General features: G+C 41.8%; 1 protein-coding gene across 2 annotated transcripts in view; it reads left to right on the top strand.

Annotated features, from left to right (window-relative positions):
- The window catches only part of LOC140476123 (prospero homeobox protein 1-like), a 110,047-nt gene that overhangs the window by 31,925 nt on the left and 52,611 nt on the right, over positions 1-25,511 (top strand). The window contains exon 4 of one of the 2 annotated variants that reach the window (XM_072568235.1): positions 21,338-22,708. The exons of the other annotated variant lie outside the window; for it this stretch is intronic. Within the exon in view, the coding sequence (XP_072424336.1) occupies positions 21,338-21,523 (186 nt within the window). The 3' untranslated portion in view covers positions 21,524-22,708. Of the gene's footprint in view, positions 1-21,337; positions 22,709-25,511 lie in introns of those variants that run through there. 2 annotated transcript variants of the gene reach the window in all.

Here is a 25,511-nt window from a genome sequence, read left to right as displayed (position 1 = left end):
AAGATGTGAAACACACAAACATAGAAATTGTTGGAGAAACTCAGTAGGTGTGTGAAGAGAAAATAAAATTAATGTTTCAAGTCCAGTGACACTTTTTCAGAACTGAGGTCACTGGACTAATCTTTAACTCTTCTCTCTGCTGATGCTGCTGAGTTTCTCCGCCAATTTTTATTCTTGCTTATTCCCTTTATTTCTTTTTCAGGCACTTTGCTAGCACTCTTCCATAAAGACTAGATTGATTTCGTATCAAGATCGAATTAAATTTAGCCTAAAGAAACATTTTTTCTAATTTCTCTTTTATGATTATCTGAAATGTCTTAACATCTCACCAGCTGGTATCACCATTTATCTTTATTAGACTTCAAATAATCTCAAAATTGAAATTAGATACCTCTTAATCTTCTCAGTCATGTATTCTCAAAATTTTCCATCACTATAGCCTCTCATTCCTGGTTACCTCTGAGTCAACTTATGTTGCACCATTTTGACTATTTTTAGACCAACCTGTAAATCGGGTGTTCAAAACAGTGCATAATACAGCCTCCTGTGCTCCAAGGAAAACAAACCCAACCTTTCCAGTCTCTCATCGTAACTGAGACTTTTCATCCAAGTCAACATCCTGATGAATCTCCTCGGCACCCTCTCTTGTGCAATCACATCCTTCCAAAAATGTGGCGACCAAAGCTGCACATGGTATTCCATCTGTAGCCTACTTGCAAGCCAGTTTTGGATCCTGTTTGCCAACGTGCCTTGGATCCCATGGGCTGTCACCTTCTGGATGGGTCTTCTATGTGAGACCTTGTCAAAAGCCTTACTGACATCCATGTAAACCACATCAAGTGCACTACAGGCACACAATCCTTTGTCCAAAATTTCAAAATCAGAAAAGCTCTGAAATCTTTTTCGTGGAGTGTGGAGTGTCATTTTGGCATGCGCGCAGGTGACCCAACTCAGATCACTCAGATGTGACGTAGCGGTGTGGCCCAGCACTGGCAGGTGCCAACTGTGTCTCACTGCTCATACTAGTCACATGTGCGTCTGCTGTTTAGGTATTTTTTTTTAAATTTCACTGTGAAAATGTCATTTATTCTGAAATTTGAAAAATTCTGAAAAACAACTGGCCCCAAGGATCTCAGATAAAGGATTCCATACCGGTACTTTCAACAATATATTTAGTCACTTTTTCAACAGCTCAATTGAATTAGTTAGATAGGATCTCCCTATAACAAATCTATGCTGAATACTCCTGGGTAATCCTTGCCTTTCCAACTATTGATTAATTCTCTTCTTCAGATTATTTTTTCCAATAAGTTCCTGACCACTGATGTCAGACCAAATGGTCTGTAGTTACCTGGCCTATCCTTGCTGCCTTTCTTAAATGAAGGAACTAGGTGAATGGGCAAGCTATTGTCGATGGATTTTGAAATAAGCCAGTGTGAGGTTATCCATTTCAGACTGAAAAAGATCAGGCACAAAGTTAAATGCAGTCGATGCCCAGCCAGGTTTGAGGGTTCAAGTGTAGAACTCTTTAAAATGCCACAACAGAGGCAGAAAATAGTCAAGAAGGCGAATAGAATACTGGCCTTCATATCTAAAGGGCTGGTGTTTAAGGATCCAAAGGTTATGCTGCAATGTATACAAAACCCTAGTTAGACCCCACTTAGAGTACAGTGAGCAGATATGGGCACCAAACTTTATGAAGAATGTTTTGGCCCATGGAGGGAGTTCATACTATAGGAAGGATGTGGAGGCACTGGAACGGGTGCAGAGGAAGTTTACCAGGATGTTGCCTGGTATGGTAGGAAGATCCTATGAGGAAAGGCTGAGGCACTTGGGGTTGTTTTCATTGGAGAAAAGAAGGTTTAGGGGTGACTTGATAGAGGTGTACAAGATGATTAGGGGGTTAGATAGGGTTGACAGTGAGAACCTTTTTCCACGTATGGAGTCAGCTATTACAAGGGGGCATAGCTTTAAATTAAGGGGGGGTAGATATAGGACTGATGTTAGGGGTAGGTTCTTCACTCAGCGAGTCGTAAGTTCATGGAATGCCCTGCCAGTAGCAGTCGTGGACTCTCCCTCTTTATGGGTATTTAAGCGGGCATTAGATAGGTATATGGAGGATAGTGGGTTAGTGTAGGTTAGGTGGGCTTTGATCGGCGCAACATCAAGGGCCGAAGGGCCTGTACTGCGCTGTTATGTTCTATGTTCTATGTTCAATGCATGTTTACAAGGATGATACCTGGGGTCAGGCAGTAAGTTATGAGAAGATTAGACAAATTAGACCTTAATTCCCTGAAATTTAGAAGATTAAGGAGTGATCTAATTGAGGTCTTCAAGATATTAACAGGGAAGTAGACAAAGATGAACAACCTCTACTAGTTGAAGATTCTAGAACCAAGGGGCATTGTCTAAGAATGAGAGCCACGCCAGTCAGGAAAGCTGTTAGAAATCACTTTTACATGCATAGAGTTGCAGAGGTCTCTTCCTCAAATGGTGGTCGATGCTAATTTAATTGTTTAACTTGAATCAGAGAGAGAGAATTTTTTATTAAGCAAGGATATCAAGGGATAAGGGTCCAAGGCAGGCATATGGTATTAGGTCACAGATCTACTGAACAGCAGAGCAGGCTCAAGGGGCTGAATGGCCTATTCCTGTTCCTACGTTCCTAAATGTCTCTGCCAGCGCTCCAGCCATTTCTTCTCATAGTAACTTGGAATGCAAACATCAGGTCCTGTGGATTAATGCACCTGAATCTCCAGTAAAACACCTGATATCTCTTCCTTATTTATCTTAACATTTTCTAGAACCTCATCATCCCAATTGACATCCCCTACAATGTTTTTCTCCTCTGTGAATACAGATGAGGAGTATTCATTAAGACTTCACCCATGTCCACTGGCTCCATGCACAGGTTGCCCTTTGGTTGCTTTCCCTAATAATTCTCTTATTCTTAATAAATTATAAAAAGCCTTGTGGTTTTCCTTGATCCCATCTGTCAAAGATATTTTTTGGTGCCTCCTTTTCCTCCTAATCTCCCTTTTAAGCAACCCCCTACATTCTCTGTACTGCGAAGGGCCTCCCCTCCTGTTTTTAATACGCTGTATCTGAAATATGCTTTCTTCTTTTTCTTTATCAACCTCTCAATATCCCTTGACATTAACGAGTTTTGAGAAGATTTGTAGCTCAAGTTGAGGTTCTGGATGGAGGTTTGCTCACTGAGCTGGAAGGTTCCTTGACGAGGCAAAAGTGAGGACTGCAGATGCTGGAAACCAGAGTTTAGATCAGAGTGGTGCTGGAAAAGCACAGCAGGTCAGGCAGCATCCGAGGAGCAGGAAAATCGATGTTTTGGGCAAAAGCCCTTCATCAGGAATAGGAAGGTTCCTTGACATCTAGGTTCCCTCTACTAACTGCTTTTGCGCTTAAGAGGAACATGCTGGCCCTGAATTCTCACTATACTACTTTTAAAAGACTCCCAGCTTCCAAATAGAGACTCACCTACAAGTAGTTGTCCCCAGTTAATGTTTGCCAGATTGTGCAGATTGTGTCTGATGTTGAAATCAACCTTCTCCCAATTTAGCCACTTAACTTGTGCACTATCCTTATCCCTTTCCACTATGACTTTGAAACTTCAGAGTTTTGGTTACAGTTCTCAAAATGCGCGCCCAATGAAACTTCAACCACTTGACCAGCTTCATTCCATAGGATTAGCACTGCTCCATCTCCAGTAGCACTGTCTGTGCACTGGCACAAAAAGCTCTCATGATGCACTTTAAAAATTCCACTTATTTGATCCCTTCACACTAAGGGGATGCCAATAGTGGTTAGCAAAGTTGAAGTTCCCTACAATTGTAACCCTATTTCTCTCACACCTTTCTGTGATTTGGCTACATATCTCCTCTTCCATCTCCTTCTGATTGTTGGGAAGCCTATCCTATAATCCCAACAAGGTAACTGCCCCTTTTTTGTTTCTGAGCTTATTTGAGTTTTTTTTTATTTGATTGATTTATTTATTATCACTTTTTTTTTACAAAATACAGTGAAATGTATTGTGTAGTTTGCCACTGTCTGGTGCCATCCTAAAATGCAGAAAAAGAAACTAAAACATAGAATATAAAGGTGGAAAAACAAAGAACTTAAGAAAAAGTATTCAACTTTACAGTCCTTCTTGTCAAATGCTCCACCATGGGCCATGGTGGAGTCTTGAATGTTGCCTGGTATGGAGGAAAGGTCTTGTGATGAAAGGCTGAGGGACTTTAAGCTGTTTTTGTTAGAGAGAAGGTTAAGAGGTGACTTAATAGAGGCATACAAGATAATCAGAGGATTAAATAGGGGGGACAGTGCGAGCCTTTTTCCTCAGATGGTGATGGCTAGCACAGTGGGACCATAGCTTTAAATTGAGGGATGATAGGTATAGGATAGATGTCAGAGGTAGGTTCTTTACTCAGAGAGTAGTAAGGGCATGGAATGCCCCTCGCCAACATTAAGGGCATTTAAATGGTCATTGGATAAACATATGGTTGATAATGGAATAGTGTAGGCTAGATGGGCTTTAGATTGGTTTAACAGTTTGGTGCAACATCGAGAGCTGAAGGGCCTGTAATGTTCTATGCCCTGTGGGCCTAGTGGCCAGACATAAGTCCCCTTTACTGTGCTGTCACTGCTCGAATGAAAATTGCCACTCTTTGGCACCATCTTGCCTCTACTGAGCCCCTCATCACTTTGAGTCCTCGCTAGACCTCGCCAATGTAGATACCAAGGATGCCGCGGGGTGCCACACTGGCCCAAGCTCTACTCTGCCACCGCTACGTGTCTGCTTCAGGCCCACCTCGTCGATACTGTTGGGTCTCATACAAGGCCCAAACTCTCCTCCACCACTGCTACCTCCATGAATCTGCATTGGGTGCAGATGTTGGCAGGAACCCAACCCGATGCCACTGTCACGAGTCCATGCTGGGCTCAGTCACCACTACCGAAGCTGCCGGTGTGACTGAATTCTTCAATGAGTGATGGGTAAAATAAATAAAAGAAATTAAGAAAAGAAACAAGAAAAACAGAGGAAAAAAAGAACAAAGAGAAAAGCAATTGGGGTGGATGAGCCTCACCTCCATTTTACCAGAAGCTGTACTCAGATGGCCTTATTTGAAGACTCTTCTCGAACTTTCTCCCTCATTATTCCAATGGTGCTTTCCTTTATCAATAATGCAATGCCCCCACTTCTCTTACTTCCCCCTCAGTTGTGCCTGAAACTTCTATACCATGGAATATTGAGCTGCCAGTCCTGTCTCTTGGTATAAAACCAAAGATCCCATTTGTCTTTTATCTGGCCTTATCTGCTCATGCATTTACCTTCATAAAGCTATGCATCAACACACTAAATTCCCTCTGCTGCTGTAATCCATTTGAGGTATATTTCCTTTCTCTGTTCTTGCTTCTACAGTATACAGTATATGAGCTCAGATTTCTCCAACATTGAATTGAATCTGCCAACAATCTGATTAACTTTGGTACTTAGCTATGCCTTCCTTTGTTTATGGAGTTTTCCAGAGGAAATCATATTAATCAACAGTAGTTAACCATTTACTCTTCTGCAGATATTACATCAGACAATTGCGTTTTTAAAAAATTCAATGACATTTATTCTCTATCCATAACTGTCCCTGAGAAGGTGTGGTGAATGGCTGCAGTTCACTTGATGTAGGCAGACTCACAATATTGTTAGGGAGGGAATTCCAGGATTTTGACCCATGCACATTGAATGAACAGTAATATATATATTCAAGAATAGTGAGTGGCTTGGAGAAATGCTTGCAGGTGGTGTCACAAGAGATCAGAGCTTGGTGCTTCATTGAGTGGCTGGTTTCACATGTGTGATGTTGTTTAGTGACTGTTGGAAATCAGGCTCTATCCTGATGTGATGGCATAGAACATAACCACTTTCTCTAGTAGGCAGGCAAACTGATTCCCCTGCATCTACTCAGAGACCCACAAGCCATGATTTCTGATCTGTTAGCACAGTAAATCTCATTGCTTACATTGCTTTAGGTTGTGGTGTCAGGCGAGCTGGAGATCCATTTTCAAACATTCCAATTGATCTGAAATTGAATTAGGAGGCCAAGCATTCTTTTTTAAAACAATTTCACAAATTTACTGTACCATGGTAAGAACTGATTTGTTTAATAATGTATTTCAGGGTGTAACGGTTCTTTGTTTTCCCTCTTCTGCCTTGCAATAGTTCTCAATCCCAAATCCCGTTATTAGGGGGCAGGTTCACCGTGTTATGGTGAATGATGATTGCTGCTCTTTGGTTCAGGCCTAGTAGGTATCCAGCATCAATCTAATAATGATTTTCCTATTCCTTTTCAATTCTTCCTTCTGCCTCCATGGGAGACATCTGAACAGAAGTCTTCTCTAAACAGTACAGTTTAACTCAAGATCTGTTGTTTGTAGATTAACTTCACTTTGTGGTGCTATAATTACTCCTCAAACAAACATCATCTCCTTGACATCCCTTAGCCAGGGAAGCCTGAAGGGTTTCTAACAGGTAAGCCACACTTATTGGCAGACAAACACCAGAATATCCATCCTCTCCTCATCACTTCACAAATCAACCCTCAATGAGTCATCGATGTCCACAGCACAAAAGAAGTCCCTTCAGTCCATCGCATCTGTGCCAGATATAAACAACCGCCTGACTATTCTAATCCAATTTTCCAGCACTTGGCCTCCAACCTTGTATGTTTTGGCATCACAAGTGCACTTCTAAATACTTAAATGTTATGAGGATTATATCAAGGTTATATCTCCAATATCAATATATCTTCCCTCTCCCAAATCACATATTATCCTTATTATTTCCAGTCTTGAGAATGACTTTTGATGTGTTTCTCTTTGATGTCAGGTCCATTGCGGGTAACTCACCATGATATACTCATCAAGTAAAGTGTGGGAATCGGAAGTCACGCGATCACACTAAAACAACTCAGGATTAAGTAATCCGCACGCTTGAGTGAGGCTGAAACCAGGATTGGCTCAGGATCCTGAGAAATGATTGTGTGCATTCTTACAGTGGGAAGGTTACAGGGAGAGATTAACAGTGTTTGCTTTATCTCAAAGCTAAGACATTCCATTCCAAGGCACTGGGTACAAAACCGGATTCCATAGTACCAGTTGTTTGGACGCTGTGGGTGATGGTTGAGGACCAAAATGGTATGGAATGAGCATTCATATATTTTTGCCATGAATCATGCTCGGTGAGGGATTGTAGTATGGTGTAGCTAATTGCCTCTTGATATGCAGAGCAGAGTGTCTTCATAAGTGAATGTACAAACCTGGTGAATTTAACACACTGGTTAATGTTTTCTTGCAACTTAGCACAGCTCAGTTCATATTAAATAGCAGGAAGGAATCCCCTACTACTTCATTATCAAGAGTATTTAAAGGAGGTCATCAGCTATATGCAGCTATATGCAGGTTAATATGCAGAATATTAACAATTAATAACAATTAATATAATAATATTAATAATATTCTTCTGTTGCTGCAACCATATATGTTTGGCATTCTCTACAATTCATCCAAACTACAACAGTCTGCAGCAAAGGAGTGGCATTGCAGGTAGTGGCTTCTGACTTTTTCCTGGCCATAAGACTTATCCAGCAAGATGTTCAGGGAGGAATTCTCCAGCTGAACTTTACTGATGCATAATGTGTGAGACAGTTGTATTTTAATAAAGAAGCTCTCGCTTAAATTTGCTACTTACTGCAGTAACAACTGTACCCTCTGACCACAGCAAGGATTACATAGTCAGTGAAAGTGACGATGGTAATGAACATTTATCTGGCTGGGGATCCTTCCACATTAGAACTGGTGATACTTGTATCATGTTTCTGTTCTCCATCCACTGTTGTGTAAGGACAGTCACTGAGGCTGTCATCTATTCAAGGAGCATGAACTATATTTAAATCGATGTAGCAGTTTTGGCTCATTTGGTTGCACTCCTGGCTCTGAGTCAGAAAATTTTAGGTTCAAGTCCTAGACAAAATTCTTGACCATAAAGATCTCAGCTGACATTCCAGTGCAATACTGACAGAGTGCTGGGCTGTTGTCAGTGCCTTCTTTCAGATGAGATATTCAGATGTCTATCTTCTCAGGTGAATGTAAAAGACATCACAGTGTTCTTTTGAAGTAGAGCAGGGAAGGTGTTATGAGTGTACTGCCCAATGGTTATCTCTTAAGTAACATAGTAACAAGCACAGACTATTGCATTATTTTTGCAGGATCTTGTATGTGTAAATTGGCTGTCATATTGCTCACATCATAACAGCTCAGTGATTAGATCTGAAAGAACTTAACTGTATATCAAGTGCCTTGGGATGTGTCTTGAAGTAGTGCACAAGTGTGTAAACACTGTTGCCCACTACATCAATGTTGGAAAGGATGGGCTCCATAATTTGTACAAGTTCCCGTACAAGGTTAGTGTTTAATACTTCAATATCTCTTGACATTGAATACTGTACAGGCTTTTTGGCATAAACCAATCATTTCATTGTATACAATAAACCCATCAGCCTTCTTCTGTTGGCTGCATCATCTGAATCTACTCAGCTTTGTGGCATCTCAGTATCTAGGTGGCATCTGCATCAGCCTTCCTCCCCCAGCTGCACTGCACTCACACTCTGTGTCTTACCACTTGCAGATCCCATCTCTAATCTCTCTCAATCAGTGTCAGTATCTGAGCTGGAGACAATGAGTGTGAAACTTGATGAGTCCTATGTCTTCATCATCACTCTTTCATTGGTGTTCCTTCTCTGCCCAGCCAGATTACAGTTCTCAGGTAGTGAAAGGAGAAAGGCACAGGGCTAGATTTGTGGTGAAGGGAGCAGGAAATTAAGAAGTGCATGCTTACACACTACCTGCAAATTGTAAATCAGGAGGGATAGTGAGAAATTGGATTTCTGAAGAAATGTTAGGTACAAAGTGACTGTTATATTGGGTTGCAGCAGTTCCACTGGATATGGGTACATTTTAGTAATTGCCAAAAGTATTTCCCTACCTTTCCCTACATCTTGGAAATTAGGACCTGCAGGCGTAACTATCTCCTTTTGAACATTTCCGACTACCTCTGATGATGCCTATGTGCATCACCTTACCCTGGAAGTTTGTCAGTGAGTACTATGCAACCAGTTTTGATAATGTGGTTGAACAGTTGAACAGGTGGCAGTGCGAGATGTGGATGTGAGGTTTGCAATAGTAGGAAGTGCGAGAGGATGAGGTGAAGCTCTGAATATTGGTGAGGAGTCCTGATGGATAAAGATTGCTAGTAGATCAATGATGTTTATTTAATTCATTATCAGGATGTGATTATTGTTGGCAAGGCTAGGACAATGTGGAGTAGGTACATTCACAGTTCTGTTAGGGAAGATGGAGCAGGATTTTGACACAGTAGGGAGAAAATTCAATGTCAGGATGGTCTGTGAATTGAAAGAGAACCTACAAAAGGTTTGATGAACTGAACATTTTCTAAGTCTAGTGATACAGTTGGATAGAGCATAGCAGTTGAAGGTGAATACACTGATTTTGATTACTGATATAACATCCCTAAACTTCTTGTTAGCACTGTATCCAAGTCCTTAAAGCTTGAGGCTAGGTATTGACCGTCATGACTATCTTCTCCGACTGTCTTTTGACCATATTTCTGGAGAGCACCTTGCAGACACAGTTCATAAGTTCATAAGATGTAAGAGAATTAGGCCATTCAGCCCATTGACTCTGCTCTGCCATTCAATATGCTCCTCACCCCACTCTTTTCTCTCCTCCTTTCCATAAAACCTCCAGTGCAGCACCTAAAAGCTTTGAAGCCTGCTCTCTTTCAGTCCTCACTGTTTCACAGGAAAGATTAATTCTCAGCACCAGGCAGACTTAGTTCCCTATTTAAACATGAGGCTAATTTTTAAAAGTTTGAAGGTCTTATGGCTTGATGCACTGATGCATTGAGCCAACCAATAGCCTGGTTAACAATGACTACAGGTAGAAATCTTTTAAGTGAGCAGGCAGCTTAGTGAACTGTCTACATTTCAAATATGACACATTTCATATATTATACATTATGATCACTATACTGACTGTTGAGCTATTCAATTCAGTCCTCACTAACATTTACAGCAACACATATATTGGACCTTCTATTGGGGAAATGTGTTGCTGGAAAAGCGCTGCAGGTCAGGCAGCATCCAAGGAGCAGGAAAATCGACGTTTCGGGCATCAGCCCTTCTTCAGGAATGAGGAAAGTGTGTCCAGCAGGCTAAGATAAAAGGTAGGGAGGAGGGACTTGGGGGAAGGGCGTTGGGAATGCGATAAGTGGAGGGAGGTCAAGGTGAGGGTGATAGGCCGGAGTGGGGTGGGGGTGGAGAGGTCAGGAAGAAGATTGCAGGTTAGGAAGGCAGTGCTGAGTTCGAGGGATTTGACTGAGACAAGGTGGGGGGAGGGGAAATGAGGAAACTGGAGAAATCTGAGTTCATCCCTTGTGGTTGGAGGGTTCCCAGGTGGAAGATGAGGCGCTCTTCCTCCAACCATTGAGTTGCCATGGTCTGGCGATGGAGGAGTCCAAGGACCTGCATGTCCTTGGTGGAGTGGGAGGGGGAGTTGAAGTGTTGGGCTACGGGGTGGTTGGGTTGGTTGGTCCAGGTGTCCCAGAGGTGTTCTCTGAAACGTTCCGCAAGTAGGCGGCCTGTCTCCCCAATATAGAGGAGGCCACATCAGGTGCAGCGGATGCAATAGATGATGTGTGTGGAGGTGCAGGTGAATTTGTGGCTTCCTCTATATTGGGGCTGCACCCGATGTGGCCTCCACTATATTGGGGCTGCACCCGATGTGGCCTCGTCTATATTGGGGAGACAGGCCGCCTACTTGCGGAACGTTTCAGAGAACACCTCTGGGACACCCGGACCAACCAACCCAACCACCCCGTAGCCCAACACTTCAACTCCCCCTCCCACACCACCAAGGACATGCAGGTCCTTGGACTCCTCCATTGCCAGACCATAGCAACGCGACGGTTGGAGGAAGAGCGACTCATCTTCCACCTGGGAACCCTCTAATCACAAGGGATGAACTCAGATTTCTCCAGTTTCCTCATTTCCCCTCCCCCCACCTTGTCTCAGTCAAATCCCACGAACTCAGCACCGCCTTCCTAACCTGCAATCTTCTTCCTGACCTCTCCGCCCCCACCCCACTCCAGCCTATCACCCTCACCTTGACCTCCCTCCACCTATCACATTCCCAACGCCCCTCCCCCCTACCTTTTATCTTAGCCTGCTGGACACACTTTCCTCATTCCTGAAGAAGGGCTGATGCCCGAAACGTCGATTCTCCTGTTCCTTGGATGCTGCCTGACCTGCTGCGCTTTTCCAGCAACACATTTTCAGCTCTGATCTCCAGCATCTGCAGTCCTCACTTTCTCCTTCTATTGGGGAAGACAAGGTGAGGGTGGAGATGACACAGTAGGGATTTAGAACCCTGTCTCAGACATGATACAAAGGAAAACTGCTGAAAATGTAAAGATCAATTGTCAGTCAAGAGAATTAGCCTTCTGAATGTAATCTTTAATGATCAGAAAAGTGGGACCTAGGACCATAGCATATGCATCAGCCTGTCTTTCCTCTTTCAGACGTTAACTTGTTATATATTTCTAACACATATTCATTTTGTTTAGATTGCCAACATTTGCAATTTATATTTCATCTCATGTGTATTTTATGCAGGAGGTCTCTTTGGCAGAAAATATTGGTGCCACATTCTTGTGTTGTGTTCCTCAATACAGAATTACTACTCTCATGGTGGACTGATAAAATCTCAAACAGGTTTACTTAAAAGAAACACTGACAACTTGCAGCTACACACCAACTGATGTATACATCCTTAGTCTGACATGCAGTTACTTGGACTCCTTATGGCTGCTAGTCATATGTTCATTTTGGATCATCAGCATAGATCTTAAAGCAGTAACACAGAATTCTCTTTACTTTCATAGTAAAATTTCACACAGTAGAATAAAAATACATGTCCAATAGGTAGTTGCAAAACTATTTACACAGACATAAGAACTGTATAATGCATCAGTTTAACAGTGTAAGGGTCTGAATAAGCAGGTTTTACAAACTTTACAGGTTTTGTAATAGAATAACCTTCTGGAATTTTTAACTTGGTTGCTCCCCACTTACATGTGAGTTGATTTTCTTGTGTGTCATTATTGATGATTGTTGGCATGGTAATCTTTGACACCTTCATTATCCAATCATATCTTTATGGGTCAGTTGGCTTCACTTTCCTTTAAGTGTTGCTCCATTAGGTTGTCTAACTTGATAGGATCTAAGCTCACTATACACTTGGAATGCCACTGTGGGTAACCAGGCTCCTTGCATAGGATATATGACTCTGACCTTCTGTCCTGTATGCAGATTAGGTAGTTCAATACCTGCATGCTAGTCATGGTGGCCTCGGGCGACTGTCTGTGTGTAGTTTGCACATTCTCCCTGTAGTCTGCATGGGTTTCCTCTGGGTGCTCCGGTTTCCTCCCACAGTACAAAGATGTGCAGGTCAGGTGAAATGGCCATGTTAAATTGCCCATAGTGTTAGGTGCATTAGTCAGAGGGAAATGGGTCTGGGTGTGTTGCTCTTCAGAGGATCGGTGTGGACTTGTTGGGCTGAAGGGCCTGCTTCCACACTGTAGGGAATCTAATCATCTTCATTCCTTCTTGTTTTTCAACAAGTCTGTCGTATATTGCTGAGAATTTGGACAGGTTATGGCTCCTGATTCCTGATGAAATGTCGACTCGGATGCTGCCTGACCTGCTGTGCTTTTGACTCTGATCTCCTGCGTCTGCAGTCCTCACTTTTTCCTCCTTAATGTGAAGATCCTGTTTTGTCACCCTCCACTTCGTGATAAGTGCTTTAATACACAAACCATTTACCCACAAGGTTTATGGCACAATTATCGCACGTCAATAAAGGAACTGCCTGTATTCTGTGGCCTGTTATTAGATATGATCTATTCAGATAAACTGAATAGACTGTAATATTCAGTCACGGATGCATTTGAAAATTCCTTTAACGGTCTCAGAATTGAAAATTTTAAAAGTAGTTGGAGAGCAGTAGAAAACTGTTGCTATATATGATGAGGAAAGCAATTTTGGACCAACGGACTGATGGAATCTAGTGAGTGTGTGCAGATTCTTTGTTTTGTTGTGGATGGTGACTCTGGCATGCCCTCACCATTTTCTCAATGTCATTGCTGATCCCTGGCCAATATCCAGTACCCCATATTAAGCCTCTTGGTTGCTTAAAGTCCATATGTCCTTCTTGTAGTGGTAACAATATGTCCTGGAAAACACTTCTTCCTCTTTAAAATTTATGTCTCTTGGCATACCCAGTTTATTTTTGTACGGTCAAAAGTATCTTTCCGCATCTCTTTTATTATATTAGGCCATCCTTCATAGAATCATAGAATCCCTACAGTGTGGAAACAGGTCATTCAGCCCAACAAGCCTACACTGACCCTTTGAAGAGTAACCCATTCCCCTATCCTTATTAGTCTACATATAGCCCTCACTATGCACCTAATTTACACATCCCTGAACACTATGGGCAATTTAGCATGGCCAATTCACTTAACCTGCACATCTTTGGATTGTGGGATGAAACCAGAGCGCCCAGAGGAAACCCATGCAGACACGGGGAGAGTGTGCAAACTCCACACAGATGGTCGCCCAAGACTGGGATCGAACCTGGGGCCCTGGTGCTGTGAGGCAGTCGTGCTTCCTCCTGTGGTGATTCCCCAAAGTGCCTTGAGTGATGGCTTATTACCTGTTTTGCCCAAGTTGTTTGCACTTGCATGGACTGACATTTATCAAATCAACCTTAAGCATATAGAATCATAGAATCCCTACAGTGTGGAAGCAGGCCATTCGGCCCTTTGAGTCCACACTGACAATCCAAAAAGCATCCCACACAGACCCACCCCTCCTTACCCATTAAACCTTTATTCCCCATGGCTAATCCACTTAGGCTGCACATCCCTGTATACTGTGGGGCAATTTAGCATGGCCAATTCACCTAACCTGCACATCTTTGGACTGTGGGAGGAAACTGGAGCATCCAAAGGAAACCCACACAGACATGGGGAGAATGTGTAAACTCCACCTAGACAGTTGACCGAGTCTGGAATCAAACCCGGATTCCTGGCACAGTGAGGCAGCAATGCTAACCACTGTGCTGCCCCTGACATCTTCTACCCTGATATCCATACTGTCTACTTCTATGGAATTCTGTGTTCTTATTAGGATTTGCTAACCTGCTCTGAGTGGCTGGGGTAACCATTTTGGTATCAGCCTTAGAGTTATCTTTACAACATGGAAAATGATAACTTGCAATTACAAAGCAACTTAGGTACACATCCATAATCTAGCTTTGTACTACCTGGAGTCCTCATAGCTGCTGGTCATGTGATTTCATCTTGGACCTTGACTCAATGGTCAGTGCTAACAACATTAATATAATTAAAACCATGATGTGGCATTGAGACCCCTGTTTGTGCCCTGTTACCACCTGCCCACATATACCTCCCTGTGCAGACAAAGAAGAGCTTTCAATCATGAGGCTGCTAAGTTGTATCTTTTGCTCATGGCTGGATATGGAGGAATCATCAGAATATTGCTGTACCTGACTTCAGCAGAAATATATAGAGATATCTAAGTGGTGTGAATTAGGGAAACATTTTTTTCAAGTCTGGCCTTATTCCTATCATATCCAACAGTTAGCCAGTGTGTTATGTTAAATATTTTATATCTCGGTCAATGAAGGGATGATGCCAGATTGTATGTGAATAACAGATTTTACTTGGATGCTATAAATGTCTATTTCATGCTGCAGCTCTGGCTTCCATTTCCTTCTCCAACTTGTTTTTTTTCTGAGTCCACACCCAGGCTTAAGCCAACAAGCACAGTGATCAGCAATAGTAAACAGACTCACTAACACACAGAAAAATTGACCATCGTATGCTGAGATCAGATTATTTTATCAACACACTATATAAAGGATAGAGGTTTGCTATCTGCTTCCTGTACAATGCAGTACCCCAAAGTGCTTGCATTATCTTGCTGGTGCAGTCATATTGGCAATTTCCTGTGAATGGATCATACGTCTGTGTTCACTCTCTCAGCTAGGATAGTGGGGTAGGGGGTCAAAAGGATAAGCAAGTGATTTTTATTTCCTGAGTCTTTCCATTCCCATAGCTCATACAGGCAACCATTTTTCATGAAAATGCCTCAGTAGCAAGTTCTGGCCAAATATTTGACTACATATATCATCACAATTATAATTCTGTTCTCCACAATATCTAAACAGACCTCCGGTACCAGTCACTGGATAGTAAGCAGGAACAGAATAACTTTTCCCCATTTTCCCCACTCCTTAGCTTAGCGAACTAACAACAACTACTTGTATTTCTATAAAGCATTTAGCATCATAAAATGCCCAATGGTGCTTTATGGGAGCATTATTAAACACAATTTGACACTAACCTACATTAGGAAATATTAGGATAAGTGACTAAAAACTTGGTCAAACAGTTGGGCTTTAAGGTACATCTGAAAGGTGGAGAGAGGGAAGGAGTCATGGGAGAGAAACAGGGAGGGTATTTCAGCGGTTATGGTCCAAATGGCTGAAGGAGCAGCCACCAAACGTGGAGAATGAAAATTGCTGATGTTCAGGTGGAATTTTTTCTTCATTCATGGGAATGTGGGCATCACAAGTCAGACCAGTATTTATTGCCCATCCCTAATTGCCCAGAGACAATCCCACATTGCTGTGGGTTTGGAGTCATGGTTTTAATTATATTAATGCTGTTAGCGCTGACCATTGAGTTAAGGTCCAAGATGAAATCACATAACCAGCAGCTATAAGGACTCCAAGCAGTACAAAGCTAGATTAAGGATGTGTAGGCCAGGACAGGTAAGGATGACAGTTTCCTTCCCTAAAGGACATGAATGAACCAGACGAGTTTTTCCAACAATCAACAATGGATTCATGGTCATCATTTGACTCTTAATTCCAGATATTTAATGAATTCAAATTGCACCATCTGCCATTGTCCCCAGAATATTACCAGGGTCACTGGATTAACACTCTAGCAATAATAGCACGAGACCATCATTCCCACTTGCCTCCACCATACTGTCCGGCAGTACATTCCAGATCCTAACTCCTTGTTGCATGAAAAGCTTTTCCTAATACCACCTTTGCTTCAAAATCTTTGCCCCATCCCCAATCCTTCTTTTGATGGGACAATTTATCCCTATTACTGTATCGAGACCTCACATGATTTTGAATATTTCAATCAGATCTCCTGTCAGCTGCCTTATCTCTGAGGAAAATATTCTCCACTTCTCTAATTTATCTTCATCATCAATAGACTCTAAGACACAGAAGCAGAAGTAGGTCCACTGGCCCATTGAGTCTGCTGTGCCATTCAATGGGATCATTTGCAGATCTGATAATCTTCAACTCCACTTTCCTGCCTTTTCCACATAACCCTTGATTCCCTTGCTGATTAAAAATGTCAACCTCAGCCTTGAATAAATGAACAGTCCAACTTCAAAAACCCTCCGTAGATTCTCTGGTAAAGAATTCCACAGATTCACTACCCTCTGACAAAAGAAATTCCTCTTCATTTCTGATTTGAATGGGAAACCCCTACTTTGAGATTATACTTTCTCGTCCTAGAAGGGGAAGCAATCTCTCAGTATCAACAATGTCAAGCCCCTTAAGAATCTTGTGTGTTTCACAGTCATAGAGCTGTACAGTACAGAAACAGACCCTTTGGTTTAACTCGTCCATGCTAGCCAGATATCTGAAGTTAATCTAGTTTCATCTGCCAGCATTTGGTCCATATCGTCTAAACCTTTCCTAATCATATACACATATGCCTTTTTAATTTTGTAATTGTACCAGCCACCACTTCCTCTGGCAGATTATTTCATACAAGCACCACCCTCTGCATGAAAAAGTTGCCCCTAAGATTCCTTTTAAATCTTTCCCCTCGCACCTTATACTTATGTCCTCTAGCTTTGGACTCCCCTACCCTGGCGAAAAGAACTTGACTATTCACCCAATCCACACCTCTCATGATTTTAAGAGGTCTATAAGGTCACCCCTCAGCCTCCGACACTCCAGGGAAAATTCAGCCTCTCCCTATAGCTCAAACTCTCCAATCCTGACAACATACTTGTAAATCTTTTCTGAACCCTTTTGAGTTTAACACCATCTTTCCCATAGCAGGGTGACCAGAATTGAATGCAGTATTCCAAAAGTAGCCGAACCCATGTCCAGTACAGCCTCAACATGACCACCTAACTGCTATATTCAATGCCCTGGCCAATAAAGGCAAGCAAACCAAACACCTTCTTCACTTCCTGTTTACTTGCAACTCCACTTTCAAGGAATTATAAACCTGCACTCCAAGGTCTCTTTGTTCAGCAACACTCCCCTGGAGTTTACCATTAAGTGTGGAAGTCCTGCCCTGATTTACCCTACCAAAATGTAGCACCTCACATTTATCTAAATTAAACTCTATCTGCTACTCCTCAGCCCAACAGCCCATCTGATCGAGGTTCCGCTGTACTCTGAGATAAACACCTTGGTTGTCCACTGTACCACCAATTTTGGTGTCATCTGCAAACTTACTAATTGTACCTCCTATATTCACATCCAAATCATTTATATAAATGACAAAAATCAGTGGACCCAGCACGAATCCTTGCGGCACAACGCTAGTCACAGGTCTTCAGTCTGAAAAGCAACCCTCCACCACCATACTCTGTCTCCCACCTTTGTTTCAATAAGGTTTACTCTCATTCTTCTAATTCCAATAAGTACACGTCCAACCTACTGAACTAGGAGAAAGTGAGGGCTGCAGATGCTGGACAGTCAGAGATGAAAAGTGTGGTGCTGGAAAAGCACAGCAGGTCAGGCAGCATCCAAGGAGCAGGAGAGTCAACGTTTCGGGCATTAACCCTTCATCAGAATTTCCTGATGAAATGTTGACTTTCCTGTTCCTTGGATGCTGCCTGACCTGCTGTGCTTTTCCAGCACCAGACTTTTCGATTCAACCTCATGAACTGTCCATATAAAAACATTTTTCCATACCCAAGATCAAGCTGGGTAATCTGGTTAGTATGGATGAGTTGGACTGAAGGGTCTGCTTATGTAATGGGGTTCTAGATTAAAGTGGTGCTGGAAAGTTCAGGCAGCATCCGAGCAGCAGGAAAATCGATATTTCGGGCAAAAGCCCTTCATCAGGAATAGAGTTCTAGATTAGAGTGGTGCTGGAAAAGCACAGCAGTTCAGGCAGCAGCCGAGGAGCAGGAAAATTGACATTTCGGGCAAAAGCCCTTCATCAGGAACAGAGCATTTATTCCTGATTGAAGGGCTTTTGCCCGAAACATCGAGTTTCCTGCCCCTCGGATGCTGCCTGAACTGCTGTACTTTTCCAGCACTACTCTAATCAAGAATCTGGTTTCCAGCATCTGCAGTCCTTGTTTTTACCTGTTTCTGTAATATAACTCTATGCCTCTATGATCCTTCTCTGGATTATCTCCAATGCCAGTACATCTTTTTATAGATTAGAGAGCAAAACAGATTACAGTACTCTAGGAGTGGGCTAACTAGTGGCTTGTATAATTTTTGCAAGACTTTCCTGATTTTATACATCATATGATTTGAAATAAAGCCCATTCCATTCCATTTCTACTTCTTATTACGGCTGTACATACTGTATATACTTGTGTAAAAGTATTTTTTAGACTATTTTTAAGGATAAATTTATGCAGTTGACTATTACATGGATACTACTTTTGAGGGACTGAAATTCATGCTACATTCCAAGATATTGTATCATTAACAGAAGCCTAATTGATCGCTAAACGAATAAAGAAATAAAACACAATGAATTACAGTAATTGCTGCTGTACAGTCTTCTCTGCAACTTCAATAATTTTCAGTTCAAACATTGCTGCATATTTATTGTTTTTTTCTGGACAAAATGACAAATCATATTCCTTGTTCCACAAGGATCTGTTTTGGGACCATTGCTGTTTGTCATTTTTATAAATGACCTGGAAGAGGGGCTTGAAGGCTGGGTGAGCAAGTTTGCGGATGACACGAAAGTCGGTGGAGTTGTGGACAGCGAAGAAGGATGTGGCAGGTTACAGCGCGATATTGATAAGTTGCAGAGCTGGGCAGTAAGGTGGCAAATGGAATTCAATGTAGCTAAGTGTGAAGTCATTCACTTTGGTAGGAGTAACAAGAAGATGGATTACTGGGCTAATGGTAGACTACTTGGTAGTGTGGATGAGCAGAGCGATCTTGGTGTCCATGTACACAGATCTTTGAAAGTTGCCACCCAGGTAAATAGTGCTGTGAAGAAGGCATATGGTGTACTGGGCTTTATTGGTAGAGGAATTGAGTTCCGGAGTCCTGAGGTCATGTTGCAGTTGTATAAGACTCTGGTGCGGCCTCATCTGGAGTATTGTGTGCAGTTTTGGTCGCCATACTATAGGAAGGATGTGGAGGTATTGGAACGAGTGCAGAGGAGGTTTACCAGGATGTTGCCTGGCATGGTAGGAAGATCGTATGAGGAAAGGCTGAGGCGCTTGGGACTTTTCTCATTGGAGAAAAGAAGGTTTAGGGGAGATTTGATAGAGGTGTACAAGATGATTAGGGGTTTAGATAGGGTTGACAGTGAGAACCTTTTTCCGCGTATGGAGTCAGCTGTTACTCGGGGACACAGCTTTAAATTAAGGGGTGGTAGGTATAGGACAGATGTTAGGGGTAGATTTTTTACTCAGCAGGTTGTGAGTTCATGGAATGCCCTGCCAGTAGCAGTGGTGGGCTCTCCCTCTTTATGGTCATTTAAGCGGGCATTGGACAAGCATATGGAGGTTATTGGGCTAGTGTAGGTTAGGTAGGCTTCGGTCGGCGCAACATCGAGGGCCGAAGGGCCTGTACTGCGCTGTATTTTTCTATGTTCTATATAATTGTGAGCTACATACAAAGGGAGATTGTCACCTGACTCTGACCTGATGCGTCTTAAACTTTCGTGCCAAATTCTTTCATTTTCCTCCGTTTTCTCTTGTCTACTGTTATTTTTGTTTTTCCGAACTAACGTTTTACACCTTTCTGATAAAAAAAAGTTATCAGACTTTTCACTTTCATACAGTCTCACTGATCATTGTAGCTGTAACATTTACGGACAGGATAATACCTTGACTCTCAAATGTTCAACTGTTATCTGTGAAGAACTAGGGTCAACTGTTATGCGACATATATGGAAAATTCCAGATTGTTTTGATCCAAAACAGGGGGTCGACTTTTACATGAGATTGACTTTTTCTTGAGTTTGTGCAAAATATACTAACTTCTTCTGATTCATGCACGAGGACACCTTCCCCCCACTATCTTTCTGCAGTCTTTCTCTATTTAAATAAATATTCAGCTTCTGTATTCTTCCTGCCAATCTACATAACCTCACACTTTCTCAAAATATACTCCATCTGTTAAATTTTTGCCCACTCACTTCATTTGACTATATCCCTCTGTACACACTTTGTGTCATCACGACTTACATTGCCTGCAATTTTTGTACTATCTGCAAACTTGGCAATATTTCATTTCCGTCATCCAAGTCATTAATATATATTATAAATATATATGGCGCAAGCATTGATCCCGGTGGCACACCACTAAGTTACAGGTTGCCATTCTGAAAATGCTTCCTTATTGCAATTGTCTACCTTTTACCTTCTATCAGTTAGCTAATCCTCTATCCATGCTACCCAAACATCACAGGCCCTTATCTTATTAAGTAACCACATTTTCAATACCTTATCAAAAACCTTTTGTAAATTCAAATATATTACATTTCCTTGGTCCCCTTTAAATATCCTGCTGAAATTCCTCATTCCTGGAAAGATTCTTGTAAATCTCTTCTAAACTCTCTCCAATGCTTTCACATTCTTCCTAAAGTGCAAGGGCCAGAACTGTACACAATATACTATCAGAGGCCAAAATAGTGCCTTGTATATATTCTCTTAGCTCTTGTGTTCCATGTTGCTGTTAATAAAGCCTAAGATAATGAAGGCTTTATTAACTGCTCTCTCTTAGCCTGTCTTGCCACTTTCAATGAATTATACATGTATACACCCAGGTAGTGCACCACCTTAAAGTTGTTTTACATTGTTTCTCCAAGTTCTTTCAATCAGCATTTTCTGACCATTTCTTTTCTCAGATTCCCAAACAGTTTTTGGAAGTTGCGGAAGTGACACTTCGAGAATTTTTTAACGCAATCTACTCTGGAAAAGACTCGGACCCTTCCTGGAAAAAAAACATTTATAAGGTGATCTGTAAACTGGACAGTGAGGTCCCTGAGATATTTAATTCTCAGGGGAGTCTGCAAGACATCCTGTACAATTAGAACTGTGGGCTGCACCAGCTTCTGGGTTTGAGGGATTCGGCTTGGGGGGACAACATTCTGCAACAATGCACATTTTGATGTTTGGGGGCAATTGGAGCCAATCAGGACTGAGGTTCATAGATTTTTGTCACAGTATCAAGGGATTTGAACTAAAACAGCTAATGGAGTTGAGACGCATGTTAGCCACAATCTAATTGGAAGACAAAATGGCCTACTACTGTTGCTATGTTTAAAGTTTAAAAAAAACTGTTTTGGATTTCTTCTCACGCCCAAGCCACCTTCCATATTGACAAGAGGACTACATCAGTAGAATTTACTCTTGTTATACGAGCTAAAGATTTCTGGTTGTGAAAATAGTTCAGTGGACTCAAGCACTGATGTGTGAATAATCCAGAGAATGGAAGGTCATCATTTTCATTCCACTATATTCCCAATTGGAGTTCTGCTGAGCAAGAATGGACATGTTTGAGGGGGAATAAAATTCAATGGGGATCTCACAATCAGCTAAGGAGGGTGTCCAGGAGTCTTGAAGCAGGTGCTAATGATCAAACGCTGTGGCTAAAAGCACTAGGAGTGTAGAAAGGGGGACATCCAGGCACAGCAGGAGGAAGGCTGAAATTACTTGCCCCTTTCATCAAAGGGTAAGTGAGGTCTTATGGCTCAATGAGTATTGTCCCTGTCTCTGAGCCAGAGCTCCAGGTTCAATTCCATGGAAAGAACATTCATGATTCAGTTGACGGGGGGGGGGATCATCTGTCCAAATTTATCCATCCATTCCTGAAGGAGAAAAATCTGTGCGAAATTTGAAAAAGAAATCTGATGATATGTAGAATTCTGCTGCAAATATTAATATTTTTGTCAAAATGTAGAAAATTGAGAGAAGCAGGACAAATATGGATGGAAAGATCAGACACTAAGTTCTGAAATAAAGCACTGTCTCCCACTGTGTTACTCCCATCCATAGCATGATGACAAGATATAGAGCTGGTCAGGGAGAAGACTTGACCAATTTGTTCTTGACCAACTTCTTGAGGAAATTGTTTGAAGCTCCTGATACTCTGCATCATGAATGGTAGGAAACTAACAAAAATAGCAAACTGCTCACACTGGATTTTCTGATCTGAGTTGGCTGCCCTGCTGACTCTCAGATAATCCAATGTAATGAATTCAGAAGGAACAGGAATCTGGCTGGGGTGAGGACAACATTAAATATGTCTATTTAAATAATAAATTAAGTAATAAAATCTAGCATGCAAAAGAAACTGTTCCCAAACACAGTGCATCATTAGTTCCATTGAAATAATACTGCATATTTTTAAAAGTTCATTCACATGATGTCAGCTTTGCTGGCGAAGACAGCATTATTTCCCATCCCTAATTATTGCTAAGAGTCAACCACATTGCTGTGGGTCTGGAGTCATATGTAGGCCAGACCAAATAAGGATAGCAGGTTTCTTTCTCCAAAGGGCATTAGCAAAACAGAATGAGTTTTCCACACAATCAACAATGGTCATTATTAGAAAATTATTTTCAGATTTTTATTGAATTAAAATTCAGTTATTTGTCATAGCAGGATTCAAACCCAAGTCCCTCAGAATATTACCTAGGTCTCTGGATTAATAGACTGGTGTTAGTACCATTAGGCACTCACCTCCAGTAATTCCTGATTGCCATTTAAGTTGATTTTGGTTATTTTTGCAGGACAGCAAGAGTTCATTATTGTATTTAATGGCCGACTAGATACTTTAATTTCAGATAGAACACTGCACATAGGCAACCATTTCAGATTGTCGCTTGTGTGATATCACATGAGGTCAGTAGTGTCATTATCATTTATTGCATGTTCACTTAGCCTTTAAAATATCTCAGCTGCACTTTTGCTACATTACAAAGGTTTTCTTTGTATATTTTGTTAAAATTTTAAATTCATTCCTTATTACATAGAATGTTATAGCACAGTGCAGGCCATTTGGCCCTACAGGTCTATTTCAGTTTCAACATTGACAGTCATGCCTTTGGCCACCTCAGACCAACGGCTTGGAACTTCCTTCCAAACAAAACTCATCCTTTGGTTTAGGTTGGATTCACCACAGATTTATCACAAACATTTATTTTTTGTTTTACAAGCTATTATTGCTTCACTTTCAGAAGCTGATGGTTGTATGTAAATTGTATTTTAAAATTGTGAGGCCTCCCCCATCCCCAAATGAGAACTTTATGTTGTACATTTATTTTCTGAGATTTGCAAGGCCAGCATTTTTCTGTCCAACCTTGAGTGACCTGATAGAGTCATAGAGATATACAGCACGGAAGTAGACCCTTCGGTCCAACTCGTTCATGCCAACCAGATTAATCTGGTCCCAAACTAATTTCAGCGACCGTTCAGAGTCAACCACATATCTGTGGATCGGAAGTTGTAGCTGGCCACACAAGGTATGGAAGGCAGATTTCCAACACCTACCAAGCACATTAGTGATCAAATGGGTTTTTCACAGTTATCATTATGTTCCAGTTTTATTAATGCCACAATGGGAAATCAACCGAACCCCCCCACCCCAGAGTATTGACTTCGACCTCTGGATAACTAACCTAGTGACAGTACTGTGATCAAGGCTTGTGCAAAGATTTGTAGCTCAGGTGCCATTGTCATGGCTGTGGGTATGTTCACCGAGCTGGGAAGGTGACTTGCAGATGTTTCGTCCCCTGTTTCTTTGGAGCCTCCTGTGAAGTGCTGCTGTACTGTCTCTTCTGGAATTTACTTAGTTCCATTTCTCCTGCTTCTGGTTATTTATTGTGGTGGCTGGTATATTGGGTCCAGGTCAATGTGCTTATTGATACAGTCTGTGTATGAGTGCCATGCTTCTAGGAATTCTCTAGCTGTCCTGTATTTAGCTTGTCCTATGATCGTTGTGTTGTCCCAGTTGAATTTGTGGTCCCTGTCATCTGTGTGTATGGCTACTAGGGACAGCTGTTTGTGACGTTTAGTGGCTCATTGGTGTTCGTGGATATGGATTGCTAGTTGTCTGCCTGTGTGCCCTATATAGTTTATGTGTGCAGTCTTTGCATGGAATCTTGCAAATTACATTAATGTTGCACATGAAGGGTATAGGGTCTTCTGCCCTGGTGAGTTGTTGCCCGAATGTGGCTGTCGGTTTATGGGCTATCATGAATCCCAGTGGTCTGAGAGATCTGGCTGCATATATTTGGTTGTTGAATGTGACGTATGTCGTCAAGCACAGGTCTAGTAGTTTGGTATGCAGTCCTTGTTGCACTTCCCCAACCACTGGAATTCATGACAGTCAATAAACCGATAGCCACCCTCAGACAACTCACCAGGACAAAAGACCCTATACCCATCACGTGCAAGACTCCATGCAAAGACCGCACGAAACACTATATAGGGCAAAGAGGCAGACAACTAGCAATCCGCATTCACAAACACTAACAAACCACTAAACGCCACTGTCCCTAGTAGCCATACACACAGATGACAAGGACCACAGATTCGACTGGGACAACACAATGATCATAGGACAAGCTAAACATAAGACAACCAGAGAATTCCTAGAAGGATGGCACTCATCCAAGGACTCCATCAACAAACATACAGACCTTGACCCAATATACTGGCCACCACAACGAACACTACAACACTTCACAGGAGGGTCCAAAGCACTGAAGATATCACCTAGACAGGAGACGAAATGTCAGCAAATCAACTTCCCAGCTCGGCGAACATATCCACAACCACAACATTACTATAATGCCACTATATCCGCTAGCTGCCATTTCACACTAGGAACAACTACCTAAATTCCTTAAGTTTTAGGAAGTCAAGGATGATGGGATTCTAAAATTAACTGCTTGGTAATTCAGAGCTAAACATTGTTAAAAAGAAACATGACGTCAAAGCTTTTCACCAGGTACTCATCAAGACTGATACACAAGTAACCTAAACTTAGAAAGGGAATATCAATTTATACAACAT

The sequence above is a fragment of the Chiloscyllium punctatum genome, chromosome 4 (genome assembly GCF_047496795.1).
Source record: "Chiloscyllium punctatum isolate Juve2018m chromosome 4, sChiPun1.3, whole genome shotgun sequence".
In the NCBI taxonomy this organism is placed as follows: Eukaryota; Metazoa; Chordata; class Chondrichthyes; order Orectolobiformes; family Hemiscylliidae; genus Chiloscyllium; species Chiloscyllium punctatum.
The sequence above is the reverse complement of the archived record's forward strand: the minus strand, read 5'-3'. Positions and strand labels throughout refer to the sequence as shown.